Source organism: Balaenoptera ricei, chromosome 1, assembly GCF_028023285.1.
Source record: "Balaenoptera ricei isolate mBalRic1 chromosome 1, mBalRic1.hap2, whole genome shotgun sequence".
Classification (NCBI taxonomy): Eukaryota; Metazoa; Chordata; class Mammalia; order Artiodactyla; family Balaenopteridae; genus Balaenoptera; species Balaenoptera ricei.
The window spans coordinates 64,461,888-64,489,347 of record NC_082639.1 but is presented as its reverse complement, the minus strand read 5'-3'; the positions used below and the strand labels follow the sequence as shown (position 1 = coordinate 64,489,347).

General features: G+C 34.3%; 1 protein-coding gene across 1 annotated transcript in view; it reads right to left on the bottom strand.

Annotated features, from left to right (window-relative positions):
• The window catches only part of TNNI3K (TNNI3 interacting kinase), a 311,246-nt gene extending 291,382 nt beyond the window's left edge, over positions 1 to 19,864 (bottom strand). Inside the window, exons 1-4 of the mRNA XM_059924452.1 lie at positions 19,796 to 19,864; positions 8,435 to 8,555; positions 3,202 to 3,354; positions 2,485 to 2,593 (exon numbers count right to left, since the gene is read on the bottom strand). Coding sequence (XP_059780435.1) covers positions 2,485 to 2,593; positions 3,202 to 3,241 — 149 coding nt within the window. The 5' untranslated portion in view covers positions 3,242 to 3,354; positions 8,435 to 8,555; positions 19,796 to 19,864. The remainder of the gene's footprint in view (positions 1 to 2,484; positions 2,594 to 3,201; positions 3,355 to 8,434; positions 8,556 to 19,795) is intronic.
• Positions 19,865 to 27,460: the final 7,596 nt, after the last annotated feature.

The window sequence follows — 27,460 nt, the reverse complement described above, 5'->3', positions numbered from 1 at the left end:
TCGTCTCCTCAATATGCCCTACCATTATTCTCAGGGAATTTGCCATCAATTTTGATGAGCCTTCTAATACTCTAGTCTGAAAATTCTTCAAATCCCTCTTGATCACAATCTTTAAAAGTTATATTTCAGATTTTGGCACCATTTTGAACTGTTCTAGCATTTTACATTTTTATTTTTGAAAACATCCTCTTGACATAAAAACACTTTATCCTAACTTTCTCACTTCTTAACTTTGAATAAACTATTTGTTACTCCCACTTGGTAATAAAGTCTTCAGTCTTTCAAACTGCCCTTATTTACCCGATCAATCATGATAATAGAAACCTCCAGTTATTCAATGTTTACTGTGCATTAGGCCCTGTACTCAGCATTTGACATCATTTTTCAAATGTCCTGTAAGGTCATTATTATTAACCTCATTTTACAGATGAAAATGAGCCTCAAGGAGATTAAGTAATATACCCAAAGATACATTGCTTGTAAATAAAAGAAACTGGATTTAAAACTATGTTTGCAAAATCCTTATGCTGACTGACACAGCTTTCTTACTCAGCTTAGGTAAAATGGTCAAGACATTAAGTGTTCTTGCTACCAGTAGACTTTCCATGGAACTCATCCATTCTTGCCTATATATCTTTACTCAGCTATGCCTTTTATCTGGAATGCTTTACAAAACCAATGAATAAATCAAGACAACAAACCTTCTTTTTTTGTATTTGAAAGCCATCTTGTTTTTTCTTCCACTTAGCACTTGTCATAGGCTGTCTTCTGCGAGTTATTTATATATGCCTTTCCCTTCAACCAGATTGTGAAACTCTGGGAGCAAGAATCAGCGTGTAGTAGGAAGCTGGGGAGACCTTGCTAAAATTCACAGTTCCAGTGCTTACTGACCATATGACCTTGACAAGATCCAACGTCTCTGCTCCTTACTTTATTATCCACCAGGAGTAATATTATCTATCACACAGGGTCATGGTGAGGATTAAATAATGGTTTATATTTGATGTGTCTGGAATAACACCCTGAATATACCTGGCACAATAAATCCAGCTACAGTAGGACCTGCAGAAACAGCTGCTTGTTGTTGATGTGGTAAGAGAAAAAAGTACATTTCAAGCTTAATCCTTAAAAGGATATGTCTGTTTAAATTAGCCTTGACATATTTGCATAATACTTCCCAAATTTAAAAAATAACAACAAATACATGAGATTTTAACTTTATAAAGTTGAGGGAAATCTCCAATTTAATCACATTTCATTCAGCATATTTATCTGTCAATAAGAGCTAGAGGGTTTATGATTAAGTTCTACATTCATAGCTCTTTTCCAACAAAATTAATATGCATGTATAAATCTATTATACCAAAGTGCCAGTCACATCTCTACAGGACTTTCAAATGTTTTTCCATAAGAGAGCATATGATAATACTCGCAAAAGTCATCCCAGTGTATCTCATCATGAGTGTCAAAGCTGAGTTAATCATTTTGGGCTAAATAACAGGGAAAATTAACTACTTCCCAAACCACAAATTGAACACTTATGAAGGCCTTATTAACCCACTGACAAATTTTATATAAACTATATTATACATGGGTAACTTTATTTACCAGTTATGTGAGCTTTGTATGTTTACTATATCTGAAATTTCTTTTGAAAAATATGTCATGTGGTCATTGCTTTACACTTATTTTCCAAGTAAAATGGTTAGAGTTCTTTGTTATCAGTGCATTATATGAATAACGCAGCTGTAAGTGAGCATGGCTAATTGGCCTTCGTGGAACTTTTCCTCAGTCAGGCAGCTAAATTAAATTGACACCCCAAAATACGTTGTTTCTCAATGCCAAGATTCAATTTCTCCAAAAGGTTGCTTGTGTATATAAGGGCTCTGTCTCTCTTTTTTGAACATTTTGTGTCTTACAAGGTTGTGACAATATGCCAGATTATTTTTATCTTGTTATCATGGAACAAAACCCACTGAAAGCCTGAAGCCAATATTACACATTGGTATATGATTGTTCAGGGGCAGAATGATACACAGTTTCATTAACGGACAGCGTTTCAATGTCAAGAGACCGAAGGGTTTGTTAAAATTGGAGTTCTCTAGTAGTCCAAAAAGAAAAATGTGGCCAATATTCTACCACCATTTGGGAAGAGAAGTCTTACTGTTTGTTGCTGGCATGGCTCACGAGAATGATCTAATTCTAGAGAAGATTATTCAGATCAGCAACAGTTTGTATTCAAAGGCTAGCCTTTAGGTTCCTTTCTCTTTAAACTTTAGTGATGGGAACAGGCAAGGCATATTTTAAGGAGATAAGATATTTGCATTTTAGGGGCTATATGAACGGGCAGGAAGAGATAACCTTATATTCTAAGGTTAACATAGGCGGTTATATGGGTTGTGTTTTTAAACACAGATATAGCTAAAAACTAGATCAACAATGAAGACACTTATACAGAGAAATAATAACTCTTGACAACTTTACCCAAATATATGCCTTAGTTCTGTAAGTTCTTTTTCTTTGATCCGCAGGTCATCTTCTAATCTTTCTATTACAATAACATAAGATTCACTGACTTTCTTCTTCCATTCATCTAGTAAAGAAAAACAAAAGGGATTGATTCATAGCTCTGCTTTGCAAAATGTAGACACAGATCATAACATACAAGCGATTAAAACTCTGTTTTTTACTCTGAATTATACAATACTTAATTTAAATTACTGATTGTGAGTTTAAAATGCAGATGTTTATATTTAAAATGCAATCATATTGAATCGCAGTAATTAAGAACCCATTTGATATTGGATAATATATTTACATAGAAGAATATATTTGACTTATTTAATTTGATTTTATTGCATTATAATTATAGCAATCTCTAGTTGCTAGACAAGAGTTTTTAGGTTTTAAATACTAGATACTTACGATGTAATCCTAAAATCCCTATACTCAACAGTATTCCAAATTTTTTTCTATAACATTATACCTAGGAACTAGTAGAAACAGAAAATTATAAGAAATTTTCTGTTTTTTTCTAAAGATCTTTGAGAAAAGTAATTTGAGTTCAGATAATCTTCTTAACACTTTCATATAATATGTTGTCTTATCCTCTTGTAAAAATTAGCAGATACTCCAGTGAAATGTTAACTATATAGAAAAACTATTGAACTATATTACATTTAAAGATGTAAGAATAATTACCAGTACAAGTTTGGGTTGGTCTGGATTTATAATTTCCCATTTGTTAGAAGATTCTTCTTTTCCCCAGTGCAGTTCCTCAGGTTGCAAGATTCCAAGTTCAAGTGCAGTGGCAGTCCAGTTGAAAAATACTTTGATAGTCTGGCTAAAAATAAGCTGACCGCCAAATGGAATGTCATACAACAACGACAAAGAACAAAATAGTTTGTGCTTTCCAGGGTGAAATCATGAAGGGAATTAATCAGTCTGTTTAAAAGAGCTGTATCAAAGATAAATAGTAAATGCTTCCATAAGATTATTTGCCTTCATCAATTGATTATCTACCCGTATATACCTTGATCGGCATTTCTTTAATCTAGAAAATGATTCAGTTACATCTGAGGTTCACAAAGAGCCATTAAAACTACCTAGATCTTTCAGGATCATTTTCTCCTAAGCCAAAGTAATGGCAGTTGGAAAAGAGTGACTGGTGATAGAATTTGTCTCTATAGTATATATATAATGGAAACCCACATCTTATGGCATGCTACTAATAGAAATGAATGTAAATTTGGCCTAGAGTAGAGCTATAAAATTATTTTTGTAGGAAGAAATTCTCAACATAGACCATGATTAATTTACAGCACTTGTTGATTATATTGACCATAAGAGTCATAGATAAGAATATGACACTGAGTTCTACAAATAGCAATTCATAAAATAACAAGAACAATAATATCACAAATAATAAGATGGAATGCTTACAGTGTGCCAGACACTAGTCTAAATGCTTTATATACATTTTGTCATTTATACCTCATACAATCCTGCAAGGTATATATTATTCTCAGGTTATAGATGAGAAAAATCCATATTTGCTAGCAGGTGGAGGAATCTGGAATCAATTCTAAATCTATATGACTCTAAAGTCCAAGTTAGATATTATTATTGATGCCTCCCATAATTCCTCTTTAATTCACCTTCCATTTACTTCATGGGGGCATTTCTCTTTGTACGTGCATATTTCTATTGATATAAATGAACTCAGGGTAAGATGGAGAATAAATGGAAAACCCGGAAAGAAAAGTTATCTAATTTTTAACTACATATTTCTTTTGGATAATGTAATTATACCTAGAATATATACATTTCAATCTTGAAATTCATCTCCAGAGGCTATAGTTTCAATGTAATAGGTATGAATTTTATATTCATTATAGTTGAATGTTCAAACAACTGTTTCCTTTTGAAGCAAATGCTTAGACAAATTTATTATTCCCCACAACTTTTTCTCAGCAAAAGCAATTTAAGTTCCAGATGGACGGTCTTCATACTGATCAGATATAGTTGGAGAAGCAGGGATCTGGGGTTATGGACATCTCTGTCCTCCCCTGGATATAACTTTCCTTATCCCTCCTCCTCAGTATATGCTGCCATGGCCGTTGATGTCTGTTACACTGTGGTGGCCTTTGGTTACTTGATCCATGCACTCTGCATTTTCCTTGTTTGAAGGCCAGACATCTTCGGTTACACCAGCTTTCTCTCAGCACTTGTGTGACCCCCATCCCTTCAGGTCAGAAGGGCTTTGCTTTCCCCAGACATGCTGCCCTCAGGCGAATCAGCCTAGGCACCTGACTTCCTAAATGCTTGGTACTGGAGACCAAGCATTCAGTACAGTCCTAAAGACCAAACTGGATAGTCTTCTTTAAGAGGCTTGCAATCTCCCAGGGCTATACCTTGGGAAGTAATGCACAAGCTTCCTTCTCTCAGATTTCCATGGTTTTCATACCTTGAATCCAGAGGGACAGGGATGGGAGCCAGGGCTCTTGACCTTCTTGAGGACATCTAAATCTGTCTATTTTTGCCGATTTTCTTTCTTATTTCTCTCTTCACTACTTCCAATCTTATACCTGTGTGTGTGTGTGTGTGTGTGTGTGTGTGTGTGTGTGTGTGTGTGCGCGTTTGTGTGTTGCCTCTACCGATGAAAGAAAAGCTAGTTCTTATATCATCTTATGTTGTCTTTCCAATTTCCTCTTTGGTACATAAATTTAATGCACTGATTTTTAGAACTTTTCCTTTTAATTTTTGAAAATATTTTTGTTCTCTCAGAAAGGCTGGCTCTTACAAATGAGAGCTTAGACTTTCAAAGCTACAATTTTTGCTGAGTCTGAAAATCCAATCAGCAACTCAATTGAATTTTTCTATACCCTGAGGCAATAAATTTTGCTAAAGAATGGTGAAAATGATAATCTCAATACCTAAAATATTAAATGTTATTGAATTTCCTACTTCCAAAGGAACACTATCTATTAGCCCTTTTATGACTGTGAGTCTAGGTCATGGATTGAGGGCAATGGAGATGCCTTCAGGGCAGTGAAGAAAAGGCTGGAATAAGTAAATGATCCAGGATAACAATCCTGCTTTTCTTTCCTAAAGAATCCTGGAGGGCATCCACATGGAAGCAGAAAATATTTTCTCCACTTCTCTGTACATTTCTATAAAAATTCTTTTTACCATGGATTGATAACATGCTCTAAATTGAATACTACTCTACCAGTTCTGAGATTTCCAGAAGTGCAGAATGTCATATATTATCAAAAACACAACCTAATTACAAAAATGGTCACCTTCTCAAACTTTAGTGAGAGTAGACACTATCTGAGGAGCTTTGTAAAAAAAAAATAGAAACCGGGGCTCCATACCCAGAAATTCTGATTCAGTAGATCAGGAGTAGGACCTAGAATATGAATTTTAACAGGCACCCCTAGTGATTCTAACGTAGATGCTACTTGTAGCTTACTTCAAGGAGCACTATTTTAAAATGGCTTAAAGTGAGATGCATACTCACTGGAAGGTTTTTGAGCCTTTGAATTCCACGTAAGAGAAAAGAGGAGAGAAAACTGAAATAAAGAGAAAAATAAGATTGTTTCACATTCTCAATGGGTTCTATCCTATGGTAATCAGTGAGGAAATAGATGATTTGGCTGTGCATATATAGTGTCATATTGTAAAGCTGAATCACAAAAGTGGAAGCAACCAAGATGCCTTTTCACAGGTGAATAGATAAACGAACGTGCATGTACATTCATACAGTGGAAATTTATTCAGCAATAAAAGAAAGGAGGTACCAAGCCAAGAAAAATCATGGAAGAACCTTAAATGAATATTGCTAATTGAAAGAGCCAGTCAGATAAGGCTGTATACTATATGATTCTAACTACACGACATTTTGGGAAAGGCAAAACTTTGGAGACAGTGAAAAGATGAGTGGTTGTGGGGGGAGCAGGGAAAACGGGAGGAAGGAATAGGTGGAGCACAGGAAATCTTCAGGGTCATGAAATTCTCCTGTATGATATTCTAAGGGTGGATATATGCCATTATACATTTGGAAGAAACCACAGAACTGTAAAACACGAATATAAACTATGGACTTTAGCTAAAAATAATGTATCAATATTGGCTCATCGATGGTAACAAATGTACCAAACCAACTTAAGATGTTAATAATAGGGGAAACTGTGGGGGGCTGGGAGGGGGGAAGGGAAGGAGTATGGAAACTCTGTACTTTCTGCTCCGTTTTTCTGTAAATCTAAAAACTGTTTTAACAAAAAGGTTTATTAATTTTTTTTAATTAAGGAAAATATAAAACAATAAATAAATAAGACCAAAAAAACAGTAATTCTTTAACAAGACCATTTGAGTTTTTCCAGGAATGTTTGTTTATAACTTATGAGGAAAAGCCTTCTCTAAGGAATACATAACTAATAGCATTCCTTTATCTTTTACACTTGCTTGTGTTTTTTTTTTTTTTTTTTCAGTCAGAATGTCAGGGTAGATTTAGTAAATACCTTATTTCTTCAGCTATTCCTTTTTGACCAACCTTTGTGTTCTACTGAATTGCCTAAATCTAATGTTAATGCCTTCATCTTTTCAACTGATTTATCAGAACACTTCAGCACATACATAGATATGTTCTAATACGCCTTCAATAAGCCTATGTACATTCTTTTTGAATTTCTTTAGTTTTGGTTATATGATTTACTTATCCCAATCTACACTTGTGCATCTGCTATTTATATTTTATACTAGTCTCTTCATGAATATTTAAAAGGATGCGTTTAAGATGAAAAATACAAATTTGACCTTGACACTTCTCCTACCTTTATGATTCTAACAGAGAAATTATAAAGAACATGTATTCCATGAAATCAAACGGATACACTTAGAACAATTATTATCACATTTAGGATGGTGAATTCATTTACACCTAAAAGCTAGATCATTCTTCCACTGTATATGAGTTCTTGTTAAGATGTGCCCAAGCTTTAGGAAAGTTTAAATTTTTGATGTGTTGCATCTGGTTGACAAGCAATTAAAAGAATCATTGCTTTAAACACAGTAAGCCAGGATCCCCACTCTTACCAGTAATTAGAATTACTAATTGGTATATATTTAGGTTTTTTCCTTCTTTTAGTAAACATTAAATTACTCATATTGAAACAAAGTTATCTAAAAGAAAAATTGAGTACTAAGATGTCTATACCTATTCAATTAAAATCATTCTTTAATTTCTTTCTAAACAATGTATTTTTGCATTAGACAAGCATAATTTGTAAGATTCTTATTTGTCAAACAAATTTCCTTTCTTTTCCACTAGCGTATCTAAATTTATGGTATGTTGGATGGAACTGTAAATCACCATTATGAATCTGAACATTGTTGAGGTAATATTCAGATTAATCCTCAAAAATGAATAGGACTTGTTATATAATATTGAAAGTAACTATTATATAATAATGAAAGTAAATGTGAAAAAATCAATAGCATAGTCATTTAAACAGGTGTTCTCAATATCTCTAACTGTAAGAGTATATTAAAGAAAGAAAAAATATTACTCTTTTTGTTTCCAATATACTACAACTGAAAATGAAAAGATGTTAATCTTTCTTGTGCCTTCCTCTGTTGCTGGGTGAACATGAAGTAAAGTTTATTAAAGAATCTAAATTAAACAGTAATATCTCTGTCATTGGCTAAAACTTTCTTTCCCAAATTGATAGGATTTCTTTCAATTGTCAGCTTAGCTCTTTATTCGTTGATTGATTCATTATTCATTCAATAAGCATGCACTGTACCAAGCACTCCAAAGAGCTCACGGGGCCAGGGATAGACATGTAAATAGGCAATTGTAATAAAGCATCTGTATTATGATAGAGACATACATGACTCGTAATGAGAAGATACATTTAATAAAGCCTACCTTTCAATTGGAAAATATTTCTTTGAGGCATTGAAACCATCAGAACAATCTAAACTTCATGACTCAGGCCACTTCCATTCCTTCTTCATCCTTTTCCTCCTCCTAAGAGTCAGCTGGCCTGCTAAGGAAATAACACTGTGTTGTAATTATAGTTCAATTAATAACTAATTACTGTCTTTGGGCAAATACCTTATTTCCATGTCTTGAGGTTTGTCATTTACAAACAAAGGAAAAAAAGGTGGAGAAGGGAAAAAAATTAGTTCTACTTAATTTTTTCTTTTTACTTATCAATTAGCCACTTGTGGCTGTTCCTCAAAGTGAAAGCTAATTTGATGCAGGTAGGACAAATTACTTAAAGTTTCAAAAATGGATCTATATAACATGTGGTTGTTAGAGGGCTTGTTGAGTGATTCTATATGAACAGTTCTTTGCTTAGTCCCTCCAAGCAGAAACGATCTCGGTAAGTAGTCTGTGTAAGCATAGTTATCATTATTTTTGTTACATCTCCTCCTATGTCTTCTTAGTGGAAGAATAGTGATAATGGTTATCATGTTATACACTTTCATGCCCCCCTTCTTCCCATTTGATATCATGTCAATGTCAGAAATGGCATCAGCCTTTGGCATGTACTCAAAAGTTCTTGATTTCCCTTCAGTTTACATTGTCCAGCTCAGTATACCACCAATCAGAACTGACAATGACTGAATAGCAAAATGTATTCTATCCATGTTATACTATAATTGTGGAACTGAGTTGGCTCCCTTCACAGCTGAAATTTTATAACATATAATCTTGAATGTCCTGAATATAAATTAAAAGGAGTGCTATGGTTAAATTAGTGTAAAGTTGTTGGGGGTACAAAAAAGTCAATTTTTACCCACAGCTTCATTAACAGATCAATACTTTTGGTTGGGTGAAAGTATTTGGTTGGGACAGTTTATAGGTCCACACAATATCTGATTTCTTCTTGCAGGGGCTATTGTCTCTGAAGCCAGTTATTAGGGGACTTGTTATAGCAAGTAATGTTTCAGAATATCCTTAATACCAGGCAGACTTTTGATAATAAACCCAAGCGCTTCCAATTTTATATAGTCAATATATGCCCTAATATATTTACATCTAATTTTATTGGCATCCAAATAATATATCCTTCCTGTTCAGAATTCAAGTTTAATAATCTAAGTACATATAAAAAATTTATGTTTTCAATTAGAATTTGTGAACAAGTTACTTATGTTTTCTTCACAATTTTACCCCCTTCTTTAACATGGATTATCAAGAGTAGACTATAATTGTTGTGAACTTCAAGACAATTTGTTTTAATGTAAAGCCATATTTAGAAGTTAACACTGCATTTGAAGTGTGTATTGTACTTTCCCAGTTTGGTAACCTGGAGAGTGACTGCCTTTACTATTCCTGCCCGTGTCTCCCATGAAAAGTAGTATTCCTACTTCAGGACTCAGTTTAGGTGTCAGCACCTTGGAGGGGTGTTTACAACTTCATAAACTATTTATGCCACCTTCTTCTTGCTGTATCTAGACTCTGCTTTGTCTCTGGAACCCATAATTGTGGCCACTTGAGCTTCATACTAATGTGGGGAAGGGAGATGTGAATTAGTAGATTTATCTCAGTCTAAAAACTTTTAAAAATTATCAGCCATACTAGTGATGCTTTCTCTGAATTACAGAGTGGTAGAAACTATTAGAAGCACCTCCATCCTGCCCGAGGATCCCCGTTGTTACCATAATACAAACCTTACTTTTTAAGATCACAATCTCCCCTGAGATCTAAAGCAAATAATGCAACTTGGGTGTCTCACATGGCTAGGTATGTTAAGCCATGGTGGAATATACTAGACTTAAATTCCAAGTCTTAATTCTAATTGTTTAAGTTGGCTTACTACGTAATAACATTTCCTAATTGTTGCCCAGAGTTTTCTGAGTTGAGGTCTAGGTCTGATTACACAAACAGTTAACTTAAAATTGTCCCCATATTTTCCTTCTTCATATGTGCAGCCATGGAAAAAATGATGGAGGCTTTGGTGAAGGGCTATGAAGGATTTGGAACTTGTGAGGGCTTAGGTATATCAGAGTGAGAGATGAATGTTTGTCATCAATTGGGGTTTAACAAATTAATTCTATGGTCATCTTTCTGAAACTTTCACTTCTCATAATGCTGAAAGGCATCCATTTCATTTAGCTACATAATGGTTAACCTATTAACTAATCACAATAGTTATCTATGGATCCTCTAAACACCACATTTCCTCTCTTTGAACTATTCCATAATTCTCATTTTTTCTATTGAATCTGGACATGTACTAATTCACAAAATCATCTTAAGATGATCTATCAGGGCAGCATCCTTTGACGTTATTAAGGATGGTTCTTATACTTGTTCCTTTTTGATGGTCAAACATATTTATATTTGGCAAGTATGCACTACAATTATATATGTGTGTGCATACAGATTATATATACATAAATATGCATACATTATATACATATACAGTGTGTATATATATATATATATATATTTTTATACTTTTTACAAGAGCAACAATAAAACAAACTGACATTGTAAAGTCCTACTCTGAGTTAAGCCTATATGAGGGCAACACTTACTTCTATTAAAGCACCCATTACGGAAGATAGAATTAATGCATTCATCTCTCCTGTTAGGCTGTGAGCGACTTAAGAGCAGAAATTATGTCTTACTCATTTTTGCATTCCCAACAGCCTAGAACAGTGCCTGATGGATATAGATATAAATTTAATTGTTTTGGATTGAATTGAATTGAACTAAACTGAATCAAACTGAATTGGATTGAACCAGTTGAACTGAGTAGAATCAATCCCTTCAGTAAGGGAAATATTACTGAATATTTCCCTTCTCAGTTCTGGAACAGAGGTAAAGTGAATACAGATGAAGCCATCATCAATTCTGTAGACAAAATACTGCAGCATTTTGAAATTCCATGCAAAGATAAATAATTTTTAATCCCTTTATTTTCCTCATCTTCCCTTTAAAAATTTATCTATATCTTAAGAGGTTTTTGCATTACTTGGAGTTACTAGCATTAATCACTTATACAAGATATATGATGCTCCAGCAATAGTTTACAAATCAGACTTCAGGGAGATTTTTTAAACACTACAATTACCAGGACCTATTCATGATCAACTAAATCAGAATCCATTGGGGTTAGGCCCTTGAATTAGAAAAAATCAAAACTCCAAAAGTGATTTGGACACAGCTTGCCCATAAAATAAGTATACAGCAGGGTCCTTGCCTATATATATGCCTGCTGAATATAAGCTAATTTTACATGCCTGCTGAATATAACCTAATTTTATATTCAAAAGTATCACTTACCCTACAAAGTAGCTTTTGATGAGTGTCAATGAATGATGCAAAAAAACCAAAACCAAAACAAAACAAAACAAAACAGCATGTTATATAATTTAAGAAGAGGAAAGGACTGGCTAAAGAAAGCTTTTTGAACATAGCATTACTTAAATAGGTCTTACTTCTTGTGGGATTTTAAAAATCTTGGAACAGAAATAACTAAGCTTGAGCATATGATAAATTGAGAGCTTGGACACAATTTAAATCATTATATCGTTAGAGAGTTCAGAGAAATTATTAAGATGACATTCATTAAAATCCCTATTATTGCTCTATACAGTAAAACAAACTAAACAAAACTGATGGGATCAAAGTAATTTAAACTTAATTTTGATTTTTTTGAGACTAAACAATTGATGAGATTAAGTTGGGCAAAGTCATAAATATCACATAACAGTACATAAAGTGGTAGCAATGGTGGAAAATAGGAACAGGAATGATAATAAGAGTTTCAAAAGGAAAAAAAAGTCAAACCAGGAGGGCTTAGAAAAATAAGAAAACCTTAATTATCAGAGGAGAGAAGCACCTGGGGAGTAGCATAAGCCAGTGTCCATCAGTGAGAGGACTATGCAAACTGCATATGAATTCCTGGTACATTACGGCAAGAAACATTGAGGAAACTGAGTGGTGTAAAGAGAGACATCATTTCGTAGAGAGGATAATAAAAATTTTGCTTGTTGTAAGTCTCTTGAGATTACATTTGAAATGTAGTGTTCAATGCTGGACACCTACCTCATTATCATGAAAGAAAGAACAATCAAAGAAAGAAAACTTTTCTTGGAAATGCAGAAATGGGTTATGAAATATATTGGTTCTGGCTAAAGACAGTAATTGTACATATTCTCTAAATGCTCCTTTAACAATTCTATTAAATTTTCCTAGATATCATAATTGAATGGGCTGCACATTTTTATCCATTTAGAAGGTGTTTTGTTTTAAATTTAAGTTTGCAAAAGGCTTTCTAGTAAGTTCTATCAAACCATTACAAACTTACATTGCCCAGTGGCCTTTGGTGTTCATATATCTTAACTTATGGCTTAATGCAGATCACAGGGAGTTAATGGTAAGCTAGGAACCAATCTAAAACACTGTTCAATTTTTATACTTTGCTCTACGTTGAGCTTTCTGCTTAACTAGAAGATTTTATTCTATTTTGACTCACTGGAAAACTTTGAAGATGGTTTCATTGCTTTTGCTAATATCTGATTATGGGCTATAAAATATGTATTTATGTAAGTATTTTGGTTATTACTGATGTTATTTTTCTACTGTGTAGCTTTCTACTATGTATCTTACTACAGAAACACATTCTTTCTGCTCTTTAAATCAGATTGATATAATAACATTATATGTGGTATCATTTATATATTAATAAAAGTCACCTGCATACTGAATTTTTAGTTCAGCACAGATGATGATAAAATCTTACAAAGACAAAAGGTAGCTCTTCATGCCTAAACAAAAACATTCCCCAGAAATATGTGTTTAAAGAGAATATAAATACAGGATTAAACACTAAAGTGTTGAGATCAATCAGCTTTTTGTTTTTTCAGGTTCAAAGTAAATAAGCCTCTGTGAAATATTATATTATGTTAACCTGCTTGTGAACTTTCTTTTTCCCTGCTTTTTCTTGGTTCAGTTCTACACAGTTCAGCATGTACTACTTATGGTTAAGCAAACTTATCACATGAATCACCACTTTCCCTTAATTTATAGTTTTACTAGGAAGTGATCTGTGGGGATACACTGGATTTTTTTTTTTAATTCCCCATTTCTTACTGTTCAACAGAGTCTAGTGTCAACTTTGTCACTTGGTAGTCAAATACTAGAACGATTACCCTCACCCATCACACACACTACTACTAGTACTAGTACTACTATTACTACTACTACTACTACCACCACTGCTACAACTACATCACTTCCTCCCTTCTTCTCTGAAAAAGACTATCAATCTTATTTTTGGTCAGCATTAATTTCTAATAAGGTACCTAGACATTTTTATAAAAGACCCTAAGTTAACCTAAAGTGTAGACATTTCCCCAAGCCACTCATTCTCACACATTACACTTCAGACTGGGCCTCTTTTAGACCCTCCTATGACCAGGCACTCTTTCCTCCCAATCTTCACAAACACTGTTTTCACTGCTAATATACATTCCCTTGCTCATTCTCCCTCCTCCTACCCGCCACAAGAACAATCAAAGAAATAGAAACAGGCCAATCTTATTCTCCTCTTAGGTCTCAGTATAAATGTCACTTCCCCTGAGAGGCCTTTCCTGATCATGTAGTTTTGTTAGTCCCTTATCCTGGAAGCTCCCATAACATCCTGTAGTTTGCTTACCATAGCTCTAATCACAAGTTACTGCAATGGCTTTTTTTCCCCTGTCTTATCATTTGCTAGACTGGAAAACCCTGAGAGCAAGGAAAAATAGCCCTAGTGTGTAGCAAAGGCCCTGACACATAGTTAACATTCAATATACGTTTGATAATTTGAAGTCAGAGAGGGCATAACAGTGGTCTATATTATTTATCTGTTTGAAACTATAATCTTATTTTTGAAGGAACTATGTAGATTCATTTCCTACTACAAAGCACATACATTGAACATGGCTTTTGTCTGCTTAGGCATTCCCTGACTTCCTCTGTAAAACAGTTAGTTTATCATCTCTATAACAGGCATTATGCTAGGTGCTGGGCTGTCTACCTCATTATATGGTTTCTTTAATATGGACTAAAAGGGATGAGGTTCTAGATGTTTACCTTATCCCATTTTTTCCTTTTTATCCCTTCCTAAATTTAGCATTTCCATGATCATTACAGTCCATGACCATGACATCCATTACAAAAATATACTATCTACTGGTGCCATCCCCTCCACTAATATACCATGCCCTCTACTATTAAAAATATACCATCACTAGGGAAAATATTGAATAATAAGTCAATTAAAGAATTATAATTTATGCTTCATATAAATGAGAATAGATGACTGATTTTTAAATTCTAAACAAAATATAAAATAATCACAAAAATGATGAAGAAATAAAAATAATAACAGAGTATTTACAGACTATTTTAGAGAAAAGCTTGAACTAAGAAATATAAATGGAAAATGGAGGATGTTTTTGCCTTGAGGAATTTGCTAAAAACACACATTTGGTCTTAGGTTCCAAATAATCAGAGGGTGGCCCAGGGCTCCCACATGTTGGAAATTCTTAGAGGGGATTTTTGATATATTAAGCTGGAACTCCCCCCAAAATATGCCTTCAGATTAAGGATCAACTAGAAGTACATCTGTCATACTATACTCCAGACCAAAAGAATTGTGGAAAGGCTGCTTTGGCATTGAGCAAAACAGGATAAATTAAAAAGAAAGTAAAATAAGGTCCCTGAGAAATTATGGCCCTAAATGCGCTCAGTATGGATATGTCCCGTGGATGTGCACAGCCTGGTGGGCTAGAGAACCTCAGCTGAACATAGTTTAAGATTGTTACCAATTGGTAACGCCTCTCCAGTCTCCTGACAGAAGCAAATGCAAAGCCCCAGGAGCAGGGTCCATTCATCTTGGGCCATGGGGAATTTCTACAGATACTTTACCAAGGACAATGAGCAGCAAACAAAATTAATCTAACATACAGGAAAGCATGGCAACGTGAGCTGAAAAACAAGAATCAGAAGCAGATCCCCACTGACTTCAGCTAGTGGAATTATCAAATACAGTTTATAAAACAACTGTGCTTGCTTACCATATTTAAAGGAAAAAAGAAAGGGTAAGCACAAGAGAGATGACAATGATAAACATATCTCTAGAGAAGAGGAAACTCTAAAAAGGGAAAAGCAGACTTCAATGAAAAGGAAATCCTATGAAGTAAAAAAAAAAAAAAAATCAGAAATTTTTCATCTCATTTTTTCCCAAATATGGTCAAGAAACCAACTAAATTATGTTTTCATTTTAAATTCACATCTGGAATTTCAAACCGAAAAGAAAAAAATATACACCCTCTAAAAAATATTGATCAACTTAATAAAAAATGGTTAACAATTTTATTGTGTTATACATTTGAATTTTTAGAGCCCCAAATTATTATTAAAAGATCTTTGTAAAGTTTAACTCTCTCCTTTACCTAATGTTAGCCATTATTGCTGAAACTCCCTTATTTCAGATTCCTGATATTTCAAAGACCACTGGGAAGTAACTATATTTATTTTGCTCTTAGTAATTCTTAAACACACATGGACTCAAAGCTCAACCCAAAATATGGTAAGCACTGGACACCTGTTATTCCTTGATTCCTGTCTGAAACAAAATTATTAGGAGTCCCTGCTATGATGATGGTGTATTCTGGGCACTTCTTGGAATAAATAATGTACAGAATCATTCAAATGCATATTCAGTGGGAAGCCATCTGGCTCCGTGTGAATTTATGAATATTTTAGCTTGCTCAGCTAGTCAAAAGTAAAATCTGGCACTTGGGATTATCATGTAGATTTGTGACATATATTATAAAAAATTTGCTTCTATAAATCAATGATTGACATATCTACTAAAGCATAGTTTCTTTCTTTCATCATTGATTGAGTCCACTTAAACTATGTATAATATGGTATGCTTAGTTTTGAAGTCATCATAATGCAACTTGAATTACAACATGCAATGCTTTATTAAAATAGTTGCATATAAAAAGAGAATCTCGGCATTGGGTTGGACTTTATAGGTTACTGTAGGGGACACTGTGACGTGGCACCCACATTTTTTCTTCAATGAGGGCTTATTACCTTATTACTTTAGCTACCAGGAGTGCTGTCAGTAGATACGTTTCAGCTGTCAGCCCCATTCACAGACTGCCTCAGCCACAGAGAGCTATCTTGCCCAAGATACTCCTTCCCAAGATGGCCATATCCAGTGATGATTGATTTGTGCTATAAATTGTGGCCACTCTGGTCCAACTCAGGACAGCACTAAAGTGCCATTCTGGCACCAGAACTCCTCATGAGATTAGCCAATCAAGACTGTCATTGGGCCTGCATCACAGCTTGACTTCTCCCTTCTTCTCAATCCTGCTTCTGTTCCCTTCCTTGAACAATTATTAGTCTCAAGAGCACTTATTAAGAAATGTACAGCACTCTAAACTCCATTTCAGACCCTGCTTTCCAGGACACTCAACCAGCAGCCATTATCTAATCCTACCTCTTACCTAAAACAAGTACTTCTTGGGAAAACTCTTGTGTAAATTGTCTCCCAATCACTTTGCTTCAATACTTCTGGCATTAGGAAGCTTAGTACCTCATAAGACAATTCACTCTATTATTGAGCAAAGTTATTTCTGATATTGTATAAACACTTTCTTCCTTGTAACATCTGAAACAATATGAAACCAACTTCATCATCCTACTGATTTAATCATTAATGGATTAAATGGCATTCTTATGAATGCTCACAATTTATAGGAGAATTACATTTTTAACATCTTTGAGAATTGTACTTTCATAATTACAAATATAGGTTTGAGAGTTGATAGCACACAGATGATATGAGAATGAATGATATCCCAAAGGAGTAAATGTGGGTAGAGAAACCTAAACACAAAGACCTGTGACCTTCCAGTGATATGAGGTAAGAATGATGATGAGGAACAAGTTAAGGAGATTTCAAAAGAGGGATGAATGAGTTAGGAAAAGAACGAGTAGTGTGGGGTTCCTTGAAGCCAAATGAGGAATGCATTTCAAAGAAGGAGTGATTACTTGAGACAAATGCTGCTGAACTGGATTGAAGATGAGAACTAGATAGAATACTGAATTGTTTTTCTTCCAGTTTTATTGAGGCATAATGGACCTACATCACTGTATAACTTTAAGGTGGACAGCATAATGATTTGACTTAAATATATCATGAAATGATGATTACAGTAAGTTTAGTAAACATCCATCATTTCATATAGATACAAAAAAAACGGGAAAAGTATTCTTCCTTCTGATGAGAGCTCAGTATTTACTATCTTAAAACTTTCATATATAACATATAGAGTGTTAATTATATTATTCATGTGGTATATCACATCCCTAGTACTTATTTATAATTGAAAGTTTGTACTTTTTGACCACCATCATCCTATTCCCTCTCCCCCCACCTCTTGCCCTTGGTGATCACAGATCTGATCTCTTTTCCTATCAGCTTGTTTGTTTGCTTCTTTTTTCAAGTATTATGGACTTTTAACACTATGTTAGTTCCTGGTGTACAATATAGAGATTCAATATTTCTATACATTACAAAATGATGAACACAATAATAAGTCTAGTTACTATCTGTTGCAAAGATATTACTGGATTTATCAAAACAGAGAGCCCCGGAAATCCTCAGAGGAGCAAGTTCAGTGGAGTAGAAGTAAAGACATAAAGACTGAACTAGGTTGGAGAGTGAATGGAATAAAAGATATTGCAGAATGGAAGTTCAGATAATTTATTCTAGGAATTTTAGTGTTAAGGGAGCAGAGAAATGAAGTAATAGCTGAAGGAAGTGGAGTCAAGAAAGAATTCTGTTTTTTTAATTAGAAAAATAACAATATATTTATGTACTGATGAGAATGACCCAGTAGAGAGGGAAAACTGTTGACAAAAGAGAGAATTGTTGGAGTAGTATCCCTGTTCAAAAGAATGTAAAATTACAAAGAAAATCACATTTTAATGATCTTATTGCTAAATGATGGTGAGTTAGAAAACTCAAAATACTGTATATGTTCATTTGCGGATAGGCAACTTCAGGAATAATATACTATATTCCTAGAACCCATTTCAGAAGTTGTATCTTCTTTGGAGTCACTAGACTACTGCAGCAAAGACACAGACAAGATTACAGAGTCTTACAGGGCATTCTGATTTCATGAGAGTAGAAAATAAAATGCTTCAAGCTCAGTTGGTAAGAGTAAGATATATTAGTTTTTATAGACAAAAATTCTCTTTATACAATACTATTCATAGAATCCTTTAAGTTCAGCCTCCTCCCATAATCACAGTAAATCATCAACCAAAAATATGTAGCAGAGGCTATTACTTAGAAAAGGGTTATAGTAAGGACATGTGCCCAGTCAGTCAGTTAATAACAGGCACACATTTTGGCTGCACTAGTTTACCTTATGCTCAACTTTCAAAGTTAAAGAAAGCACCTTTATAACAGGGGGAAATGTCTATTTATATCTGTAAAGCCTTCTAATGAAAGTGTATCTTGGTAATGAAAAGCCCTCAGGTTCTGTTAAGTACCCTGATGTGTCTGAATATGTGCAGATCAGCCTAGTGTTTGGAATATGGTCTGGAGAGAGCAGAACTGGGCAACCTATTAGAATGAGAAGGATTAAACTTCCCAGAGATAATCTACGTGATTTATGTACATATATAGTGAGGGGAAAGGGATTTTTCAGGGAACAAAAAAATCTACTTTTTCTACTAAACTCATGGCAAATACTTATTTTGTATTTAAACACCAGCAGTTGTAACAAGTAAAAATAGAATTCTACACTTTCTCCCTCCCTTCTCATAGACTAGCTTCCACAGACGGTTTCTGATTTGACTGGATAATGGTTAATTAGAAACTCTATTAACTTTAACCAGTTATAATGAATGATGATCTTTATTATTAAATTTCATTAAAAATTGATCTCACTGATACATAAGCAGTGAATTTCATAAGTTAATTTATGATCCTGTCAGTGCACCTGTACATTTAAAACTGTACTTGGACCACTTGCTATACTCACAATTATTTCTTTGTGTAGTAAAAGTTTTCTAGTTCTAGACTTTATTAAAAGTGTTTGAAATTTCTCTGAAGAACAGCATATTGGTGAATATAATTTACTTTCTCAAACCCCAAGGCTAAACATGATAGGAAAGAAACCAATCATGTAAAACTTCATTGAGTAGCGCAGCATTTCTCAACCTGCAAATGAAACAAATACTTACTTGATTTCCAGAGTTGTGTTTTAAAAGATTTTTGCCTCAAGATGTAAATGCTTTAATTCTTTTCAGGGCAACGTGATACTCTCCTACAATGAAGTGGTAAATGAAAACTAACTTGAACCATCTGAATGATCTGCAGAGAGAAAAGAGCTGATACTAGTGAAGAAAAGAAATTTTAAAAATCATTCACATTACTTAGCCACAAAGTGTTGGTTGTAGCAAAGATTTTGAGAGCCTTTAAGGAGGCTGGAGATTCAACAAGCAGATTGGTAACACACCATAAGAGAGTGCCCAAAGAATATAGACATTAGAGTTTTGATTGTCTCGGCAACGCATTGAAGCACAATTGAAGAAATTTAATTCTGGCATAGAGAGCTAGGAAATGACAGTAGCAGATGGATTGCACCAATCTGCAACAATCAGGGATGAATTGCTCTGTTTGAATGATTGGATTTTATACTTTGGAAGGCTACTAGATTCCTATAGCCAGAGGCTTCAAAAGATAGACTGTTTGTCCAACCAGCCCAGAAGGAAACATTAAGTCTGTTAGTTTCAAATCATTTACTTACATGGGTAATAATGCCCCTGGGGTCAACATCTTTAGATACAAATGTCATTAATCAAGCTGTGACACAGGTAGATGATGGCAGTGACTAATTCACAGGTAGTTTCCCCCTTAACCTCCTGTTTTTGCAAATATCAATGCAGTAGGGAATCAGCAGCATTTATTATCCCTTTATTCCATTTTGGGGGTATTTTTAACTGAGGTATAATAGACATACAACATTATATTAGTTTCAGGTAGACAACATGATGATTTAAATTTTGTGTATACTGTGAAATGATCACTACAATAAGTCTAGTTAATATACATCACCATGTATATAGACTATTTTTCTTCTGATGAGAACTTTTTAAGATCTACTTTCTTAGCAACTTTCTAATATGCAATACAGTATTATTAATTACAGTCACCATAATGTACATTACATCCCCACGACTTATTTATTTTATAACTGGAAGTTTCTACCTTTTGACTCTAGTCATCCATGTGGCCCACCCCTCATTCTCCACCTCTGGCAACTACCAATATGTTCTCCATATCTATGAGGTTGGTTTTAATTTTAATTTTAATTTTTTTGCTGTTTGATGCTCTTTACTTTTTGTTTTTTGTTTTTTTTTATTCCACAATACTCGGCTTTGTATTCCATTATATATATGTGTTTGTGTGCGTGTGTGTGTGCATATGTGTGTGTGTGTAGATATATATATCCCACTTCTTTATCCATTCATCCATGAATGAAGACTTAGGTTGTTTCCAAATCTTGGCTATTATAAATAATACTGAAATGTATAAGGGAGTACATATATCTCTTTGAATTCATGTTTTCATTTTTTTTGGATAAATACTCAGAAGAGGAATTGCTGGATCATGTGGTAATTCTATTTTTAATTTTTTGAGGAATCTTCATACTGTTTTCCATAGTGGCCGTACTGATTTACATTCCTCCCAATGCACAAGGGTTCCTTTTTCTCCACATCTTTTCCAACATCTGTTATTTCTTGTCTTTTAAAATATATCCATTCTAACAGGTGTGAGGTGATATCTCATTGTGCTTTTGATTTGCATTTCTCTGATGATTAATGATGTTGAACATCTTTTCATGTACCTTTTGGCCATCTGTATGTCTTATTTGGAAAAATATCCATTCAGATCTTCTGGCCATTTTTTAATCAAATCATTTGTTTCTTTGGTATAGAGTTTTATGAGTTCTTCATATATTTTGGATATTAGCCCTCATCAGATATATGATTTGCATATATTTTCTCCTGTTCAGTAAGTTGCCTTTTCATTTTGTTTATGGTTGCCTTTGCTGTGCAGAAATTTTTCAGTTTAATGTAGTCCCACTTGTTCATTTTTGCTTTTGTTGCTTTTGTTTTGGTGTCAGATTCAAAAAATCATCACCAAGACCTATGTCAAGAAGCTTACTGCCTATGTTTTCTTCTAGAAGTTTTATGGTTTCAGGTATTATTGGGTTGGCCAAAAGTTTTCTTCAATTAAGTAAAAATAAAAGACACACTTTTCATTTTCACCAAGAACTTTAATAAACAACATATTCACTGTTTTGTTCCACTACCTTCTGCCATTTTTCAGGCAGCTTCATAATTCCATCTTCCCAAAACATTTTATCTTTTTGAGCAAAGAACTGTTCCAGGTGCCTTCTACAGTCTTCCAGGGAATTGAAAATTTTTCCATTAAGAAAATTTTGTAAAGACCGAAATAAATGGAAATCTGATAGTGTGATGTCTGGTGAATATGGCAGATGAATCAGAACTTCCCAGCCAAGCTGTAAAAGTTTTTGCCTGGTCATTAAAGAAACATGCGGTCTTGCGTTATCCTGATGGAAGATTATGAGTTTTTTGTTGACTAATTCTGGATGCTTTTCATCGAGTACTGCTTTCAGTTGGTCTAATTGGGAGCAGTACTTGTTGGAATTAATCATTTGGTTTTCCAGATGGAGCTCATAATAGAGGACTCCCAATCCCAATATATACACAACATCACCTTCTTTGGATGCAGACCGGGCTTTGGTGTGGTTGCTGGTGGTTCATTTTGCTTGCCCCACGATCTCTTCCATTCCACATTATTGTACAGTATCCACTTTTCATCTCCCACAACAATTTGTTTTAAAAACAGAACATTTTCATTATATTTAAGTAGAGAATCAAATGCGGAATATGGTCAAGAAGGTTTTGTTGCTTAACTTATATGGAACCCAAACATCAAAGCAATTCACATAACCAAGCTGGTGCAAATGATTTTTAGCACTTGATTTGGATATATTGAGTATGCCAGCTATCTCCTGTGTGGTACAATGTTGATTGTTCTTAATGTCTCAATTTGATTGCTATCAACTTCAACTGGTCTACCCGACCATGGAGCATCGTCCAGCGAGAAATCTCCGGCACAAAACTTCACAAACCACTTCTGACTTGTTTGATCAGTTACAGCACCTTCTCCATACACTGCAAAAGTCTTTTTTTGTGTTTCAGTTGCACTTTTACCTTTCTTGAAATAATAAAGCATAATATGCCAAAAATGTTGCTTTTTTTCTTTCATCTTCAATAATAAAATGGCTACACAAAAATTCACCAATTTTGATAAGTTTTTTTTTTTTAATGCATGCTGATATAAGAGCTGTCACAATACAATCTAACAAAATTGTTTCGAATGAAGTTAAAGACAGCTAAGCACTACTAGAGCCATCTTACGGAAAAAACTGAACGAACGTTTTGGCCAACCCAATACTTCAAGTCTTTAATCCATTTTGAGTTAATTTTTGTGTATGGTGCAGGATAATGGAGAAGTTTCATTCTTTTGCATATTGCTGTCTAGTTTTTCCAACACCGTTTATTGAAGAGGTGGTTCTTTTCCCACTGTATACTCTTGGTTCCATTATCATAAATTAATCAAACATACACGTGTGGTTTTATTTCTGGGCTCTCTATTGTATATCTATGTGTTGGGTTTTATGCCAATAAAATGTTGTTCAAATTACTATAGCTTTATAATACAGTTTTAAATCAGGGAGTGTGATGCCTCCAGCTCTGTTCTTTTTTCTCAAGATTGCTTTGGTTATTAGGGATCTTCTGTGGTTCCATGAAAATTTTAGGATTGTTCTATTTCTGTGAAAAATGCCATTGGAGTTTTGACAGGGAGTGCACTGAATCTGTAGACTGCTTTAGGTAGGATGGGCATTTAACAATATTAATTCTTCCAGTCCATGAGCATAGAATCTTTCCATTTATTTGTGTCCTCTTAAAGTTTTTTCATTAATGTCTTATAATTTTCAATATACAGATCTTTCATCTCCTTGTTAAATTTAATCCTAGATATTTTATTCTTTTTGATGCAACTGTAAGTGAAATTGTTTTCTTAATTTCTCTGATAGTTTCTCATTAGTATATAGAAAGGCAATGTATTTTTGTGTACTGATTTTGTATCCTGCAACTTTACTAATTTTTTTTATTAGTTTTAACAGTTTATTTTGTGGAGTCTTTAGGGTTTTCTATATATAGTATCATGCCACCTGCAATAGTGATAATTTTACTTCTTCCTTTCCAATTTGTATGTCTTTTATTTCTTTTTCTTGCGTAACTGCTCTGGTTAGGACTTCCAAAACTATGTTGAATAAAAGTGACAAGAGTGGGTATCCTTGTCTTCTCGTTGAAGTTAGAGAAAAGGTTTTCAGCTTTTAACCTCTGAATTTGATGTTAGCTGTCGGCTTTTCATACATGGCCTCTATTATATGGAGGTGCAGTTCCTCTATAGCCATTTCACTGGGAGTTTTTACCATAAATGGATGTTGAATTTTGTCAAATGATTTTTCTACATCTATGGAGATAATCATATGATTTTCATCCTTCATTTTTGTTAATGTGGTATATCATGTTGACTGATTTGCAGATGTAAATCCATCCTTGCATCCCTGGAATAAATCTCACTTGATCATGGTGTAGGATCATTTTAATATATTGTGGAATTCAGTTTGCTAATATTTTGTTGAGGATTTTTACATCTATGTTTATCAGGGATATTAGCCTGTAACTTTCCTTTTTTTATGGTGTCTTTGACTGGTTTTGGTATCAGCTTAATACTGGCCTCATAAAATGAATTTGGAAGTGTTCTTTCCCCTTCTACTTTTTGGTAGAGTTTGAGAAGCTCTTGTACTAATTTTGTTGAACGTTTGGTTGAATTCACCAGTGGAACAGTCTGGTTCTGGACTTTTGTTTGTAGAGAGTTTTGAAATTACTGACTCAATCTCCTTACTAGTAATTGGTCTCTTCAGATTTTCTATTTCTTCATGATTCAGTTGTGGAAAGTTGTGTTTCTAGGGGTTTATCCATTTCTTCTGGATTGTCCAATTTGTGGATGTTTAATTGTTCACCGTAGTCTTTTATAATCCTTTGTATTTTTGTGGCATCAGTTGTAATATCTCTTTCATTTCTAATTGTACTTATTTAAGCCCTTTGTCTTTTTTTCTTGGTGAGTCTAGCTAAATATGTTAGCTTTATTTTTTTTAAAGAACCAGCTCTTTGTTACACTGATATGTATATGTCATTATATCTCCCAAATTCAGTGAGCATCTTTGTGACCATTGCTTTGAACCCTTTATCAGGTAAATTACTTATCTCTGTTTAAAGGTTATTTCATGAGGTTTTATCTTATTCTTTCATTTGGAGTATGTTCTTTGTCTTTGTTTTTTTCTTCTCATTTTGCTTAACACTCTGTTGGTTTTGGTTTCTATACAGTAGATGAAACAACCACCTCACTCTGTCTTGAAGGAGTGATCTCATGTAGGAGGTGAAACTTGTCATTCAACCCACCCCGGCTCTTGATTGTCCCTCAAACCTTTGTGCTTGTCCAAGCAGCTATTATATTTTTAATAGCTCCTAGTAGATAAGGAAGCTCCAAACCTGTCAATGTTCCAAAGGGGAGGATATCAGTACCTAGATTCAGGCTGACTGGAAGCCAGACCTTCATGCAGCAGCTTTCAAGAGTATGCAAATATATACTGTCCTGTGGGACCACAAGCCCAAGCCCTACTGGCCACCAGAGCCAGGTAATCTGGAGGTGTCCCCTATGCAGCAGTTGCAAAAATCAGGGCTCCAGACAAGTGAATGAGCTCTTCTGTGGGTGATACCAATGAGCTGGGGCGAGGCAGTGGGAGAGCACCAAGATGGTGTCCATAGCCTATGCTCCTTGAGAGCAGCTTGGTAGGCCACTAGATGTGTGATAAACCTGAAGCCTGCCCCTCAGGCCAAAGCTCCAGAAGCAAAGAAAAATGTCTATTCATATCCTCTGCCCATTTTTTAGTTAGATCCTTTATTCCGATTTTCAACCTGATTCCAAATTGTGGTCTATTAGAGAACAGCCAAACTGGCAAGTCTGAATGATAGGTCACTTTAAAAACAAATAAACAAACTAGTCCAAAATTTTAATGAATACAGACAAATGGGAACACGAACACTAGCATGTTGGAGCTTAGCACACCGGTATTGAAGGGAAGGAGAATGTGTAGTGACTTGTGACAAAGTTCAGTACAAATAGTATTAATAATACAATTTCAGTAAGTATAAACAACTAAAGTTGTGTTCCTCAACCACAATAGAAATCAGCTTTGTCTAAAAATATTTTATAGGCACAAAGGATTCAAGTTAAACTAAGCAGCTAATGGTAGCTTGAATTATTTCTCCTGCGCTAAGTGAATTTATAAAGGTAACTTTCAAGTACCTTTAAAAAGGTCTTTTCTTTATTAATAATAGTTATAGACATAGATGAAGACTTGTGTTTCATTCAGCTAAACAACAAAAAGAGCACCTGAAATCCCTTAGACAATTTTGAACAAATTAATATTTTTTTCCTTAGTTATTTCTATTTTAATTCTGCTAGACTACAAGTTTCCTAAATTCTGGGTCTCCAGGTTGCTCAAGTCCAAAGGGCATTATGGTGTATGTGAATGGCATGTGTAGCACACCAGTTACCAGCTGTGATAGCTATACATATATTTTGCAGCAGGCAAGTTTTGATTTTGGCTCTGTGCTAAATCTGGTAATCTTTATATAACATAGGTAGTATTGCTTAGCCTCAGAAGATGAGTGGATCATCACAGCTTCTGAGAATTGATTCTGGATTCATTCCATCAAATTTCTGTGATTTTCAGCAGCATATAACTTGGATTTTCAAAGCTTTATTTCCACTTAGTATGCATTAATGAACACTCTTTATTTCTGTTTTGTTTAGTTTGCAAGACAAATGCCCAAGGGAGATTAATATCAAAAGTTGCATTTTTTTCCATGCCCTCTTGGTCATTGTTAATTATTAACTCATCAATAAGTTTACAGAATATATTTAGTTACAAATTGTAGCTGTCCTTCACAAACCTTGAAAGTATATGATTTAAAGGCTGTGATTTTACAAAATAAAAATGATAAATCAAGAGATAATGTCCAATTTATTACTTATTCATGCATGTGATTATCACATTGGTTGAGTTAGATACACTGCTGGTGGTACATGTGTGGTACTACACACCAAGTGATGCATATCAAGGAAAGAGACACTGCCAAATTCTTTGGAACAGATAACATTTCAAAGCAACTAGAATCCATACATTGTACAGGAATATGATTAACGTGGTGACCACCAACTTGTCAAAAACCTCCCACTGATTTAAATAGAACTACATTCTAGAGACATGTGATTAAACTAAAGTAAAAGTGAAACAACTCTGTAAAGTAATAAAGCATCAGCATCCAACTTGCAGAGCAGGTATCTGGTGTCCACAGCTTGAAGGTAAATCCAGGCATCAGTGTGGTGGTGGCACTTGTAGAATATGCAGCTTTATCAATACCTTTGATAGCACAGAAGATGGTACTAGATGGTATTAGAAGATAGCACATGGATATCAACCACTCTTGAGTTGAAAATTGCTTTAGAAAAGTTTGACTCTAGATGTGAAGCTTTAGAAAAGTCTTGACTGTATCTTAATATTTCACTTTTTTTGTTCCTCTACATGTATTTGCAAAAGGGTTAAATGACACAAATCTATATTTAAGTGCTTTAAAAAAAGATTTCCAATAAATAAAAACTTCAAGGAACAAGAA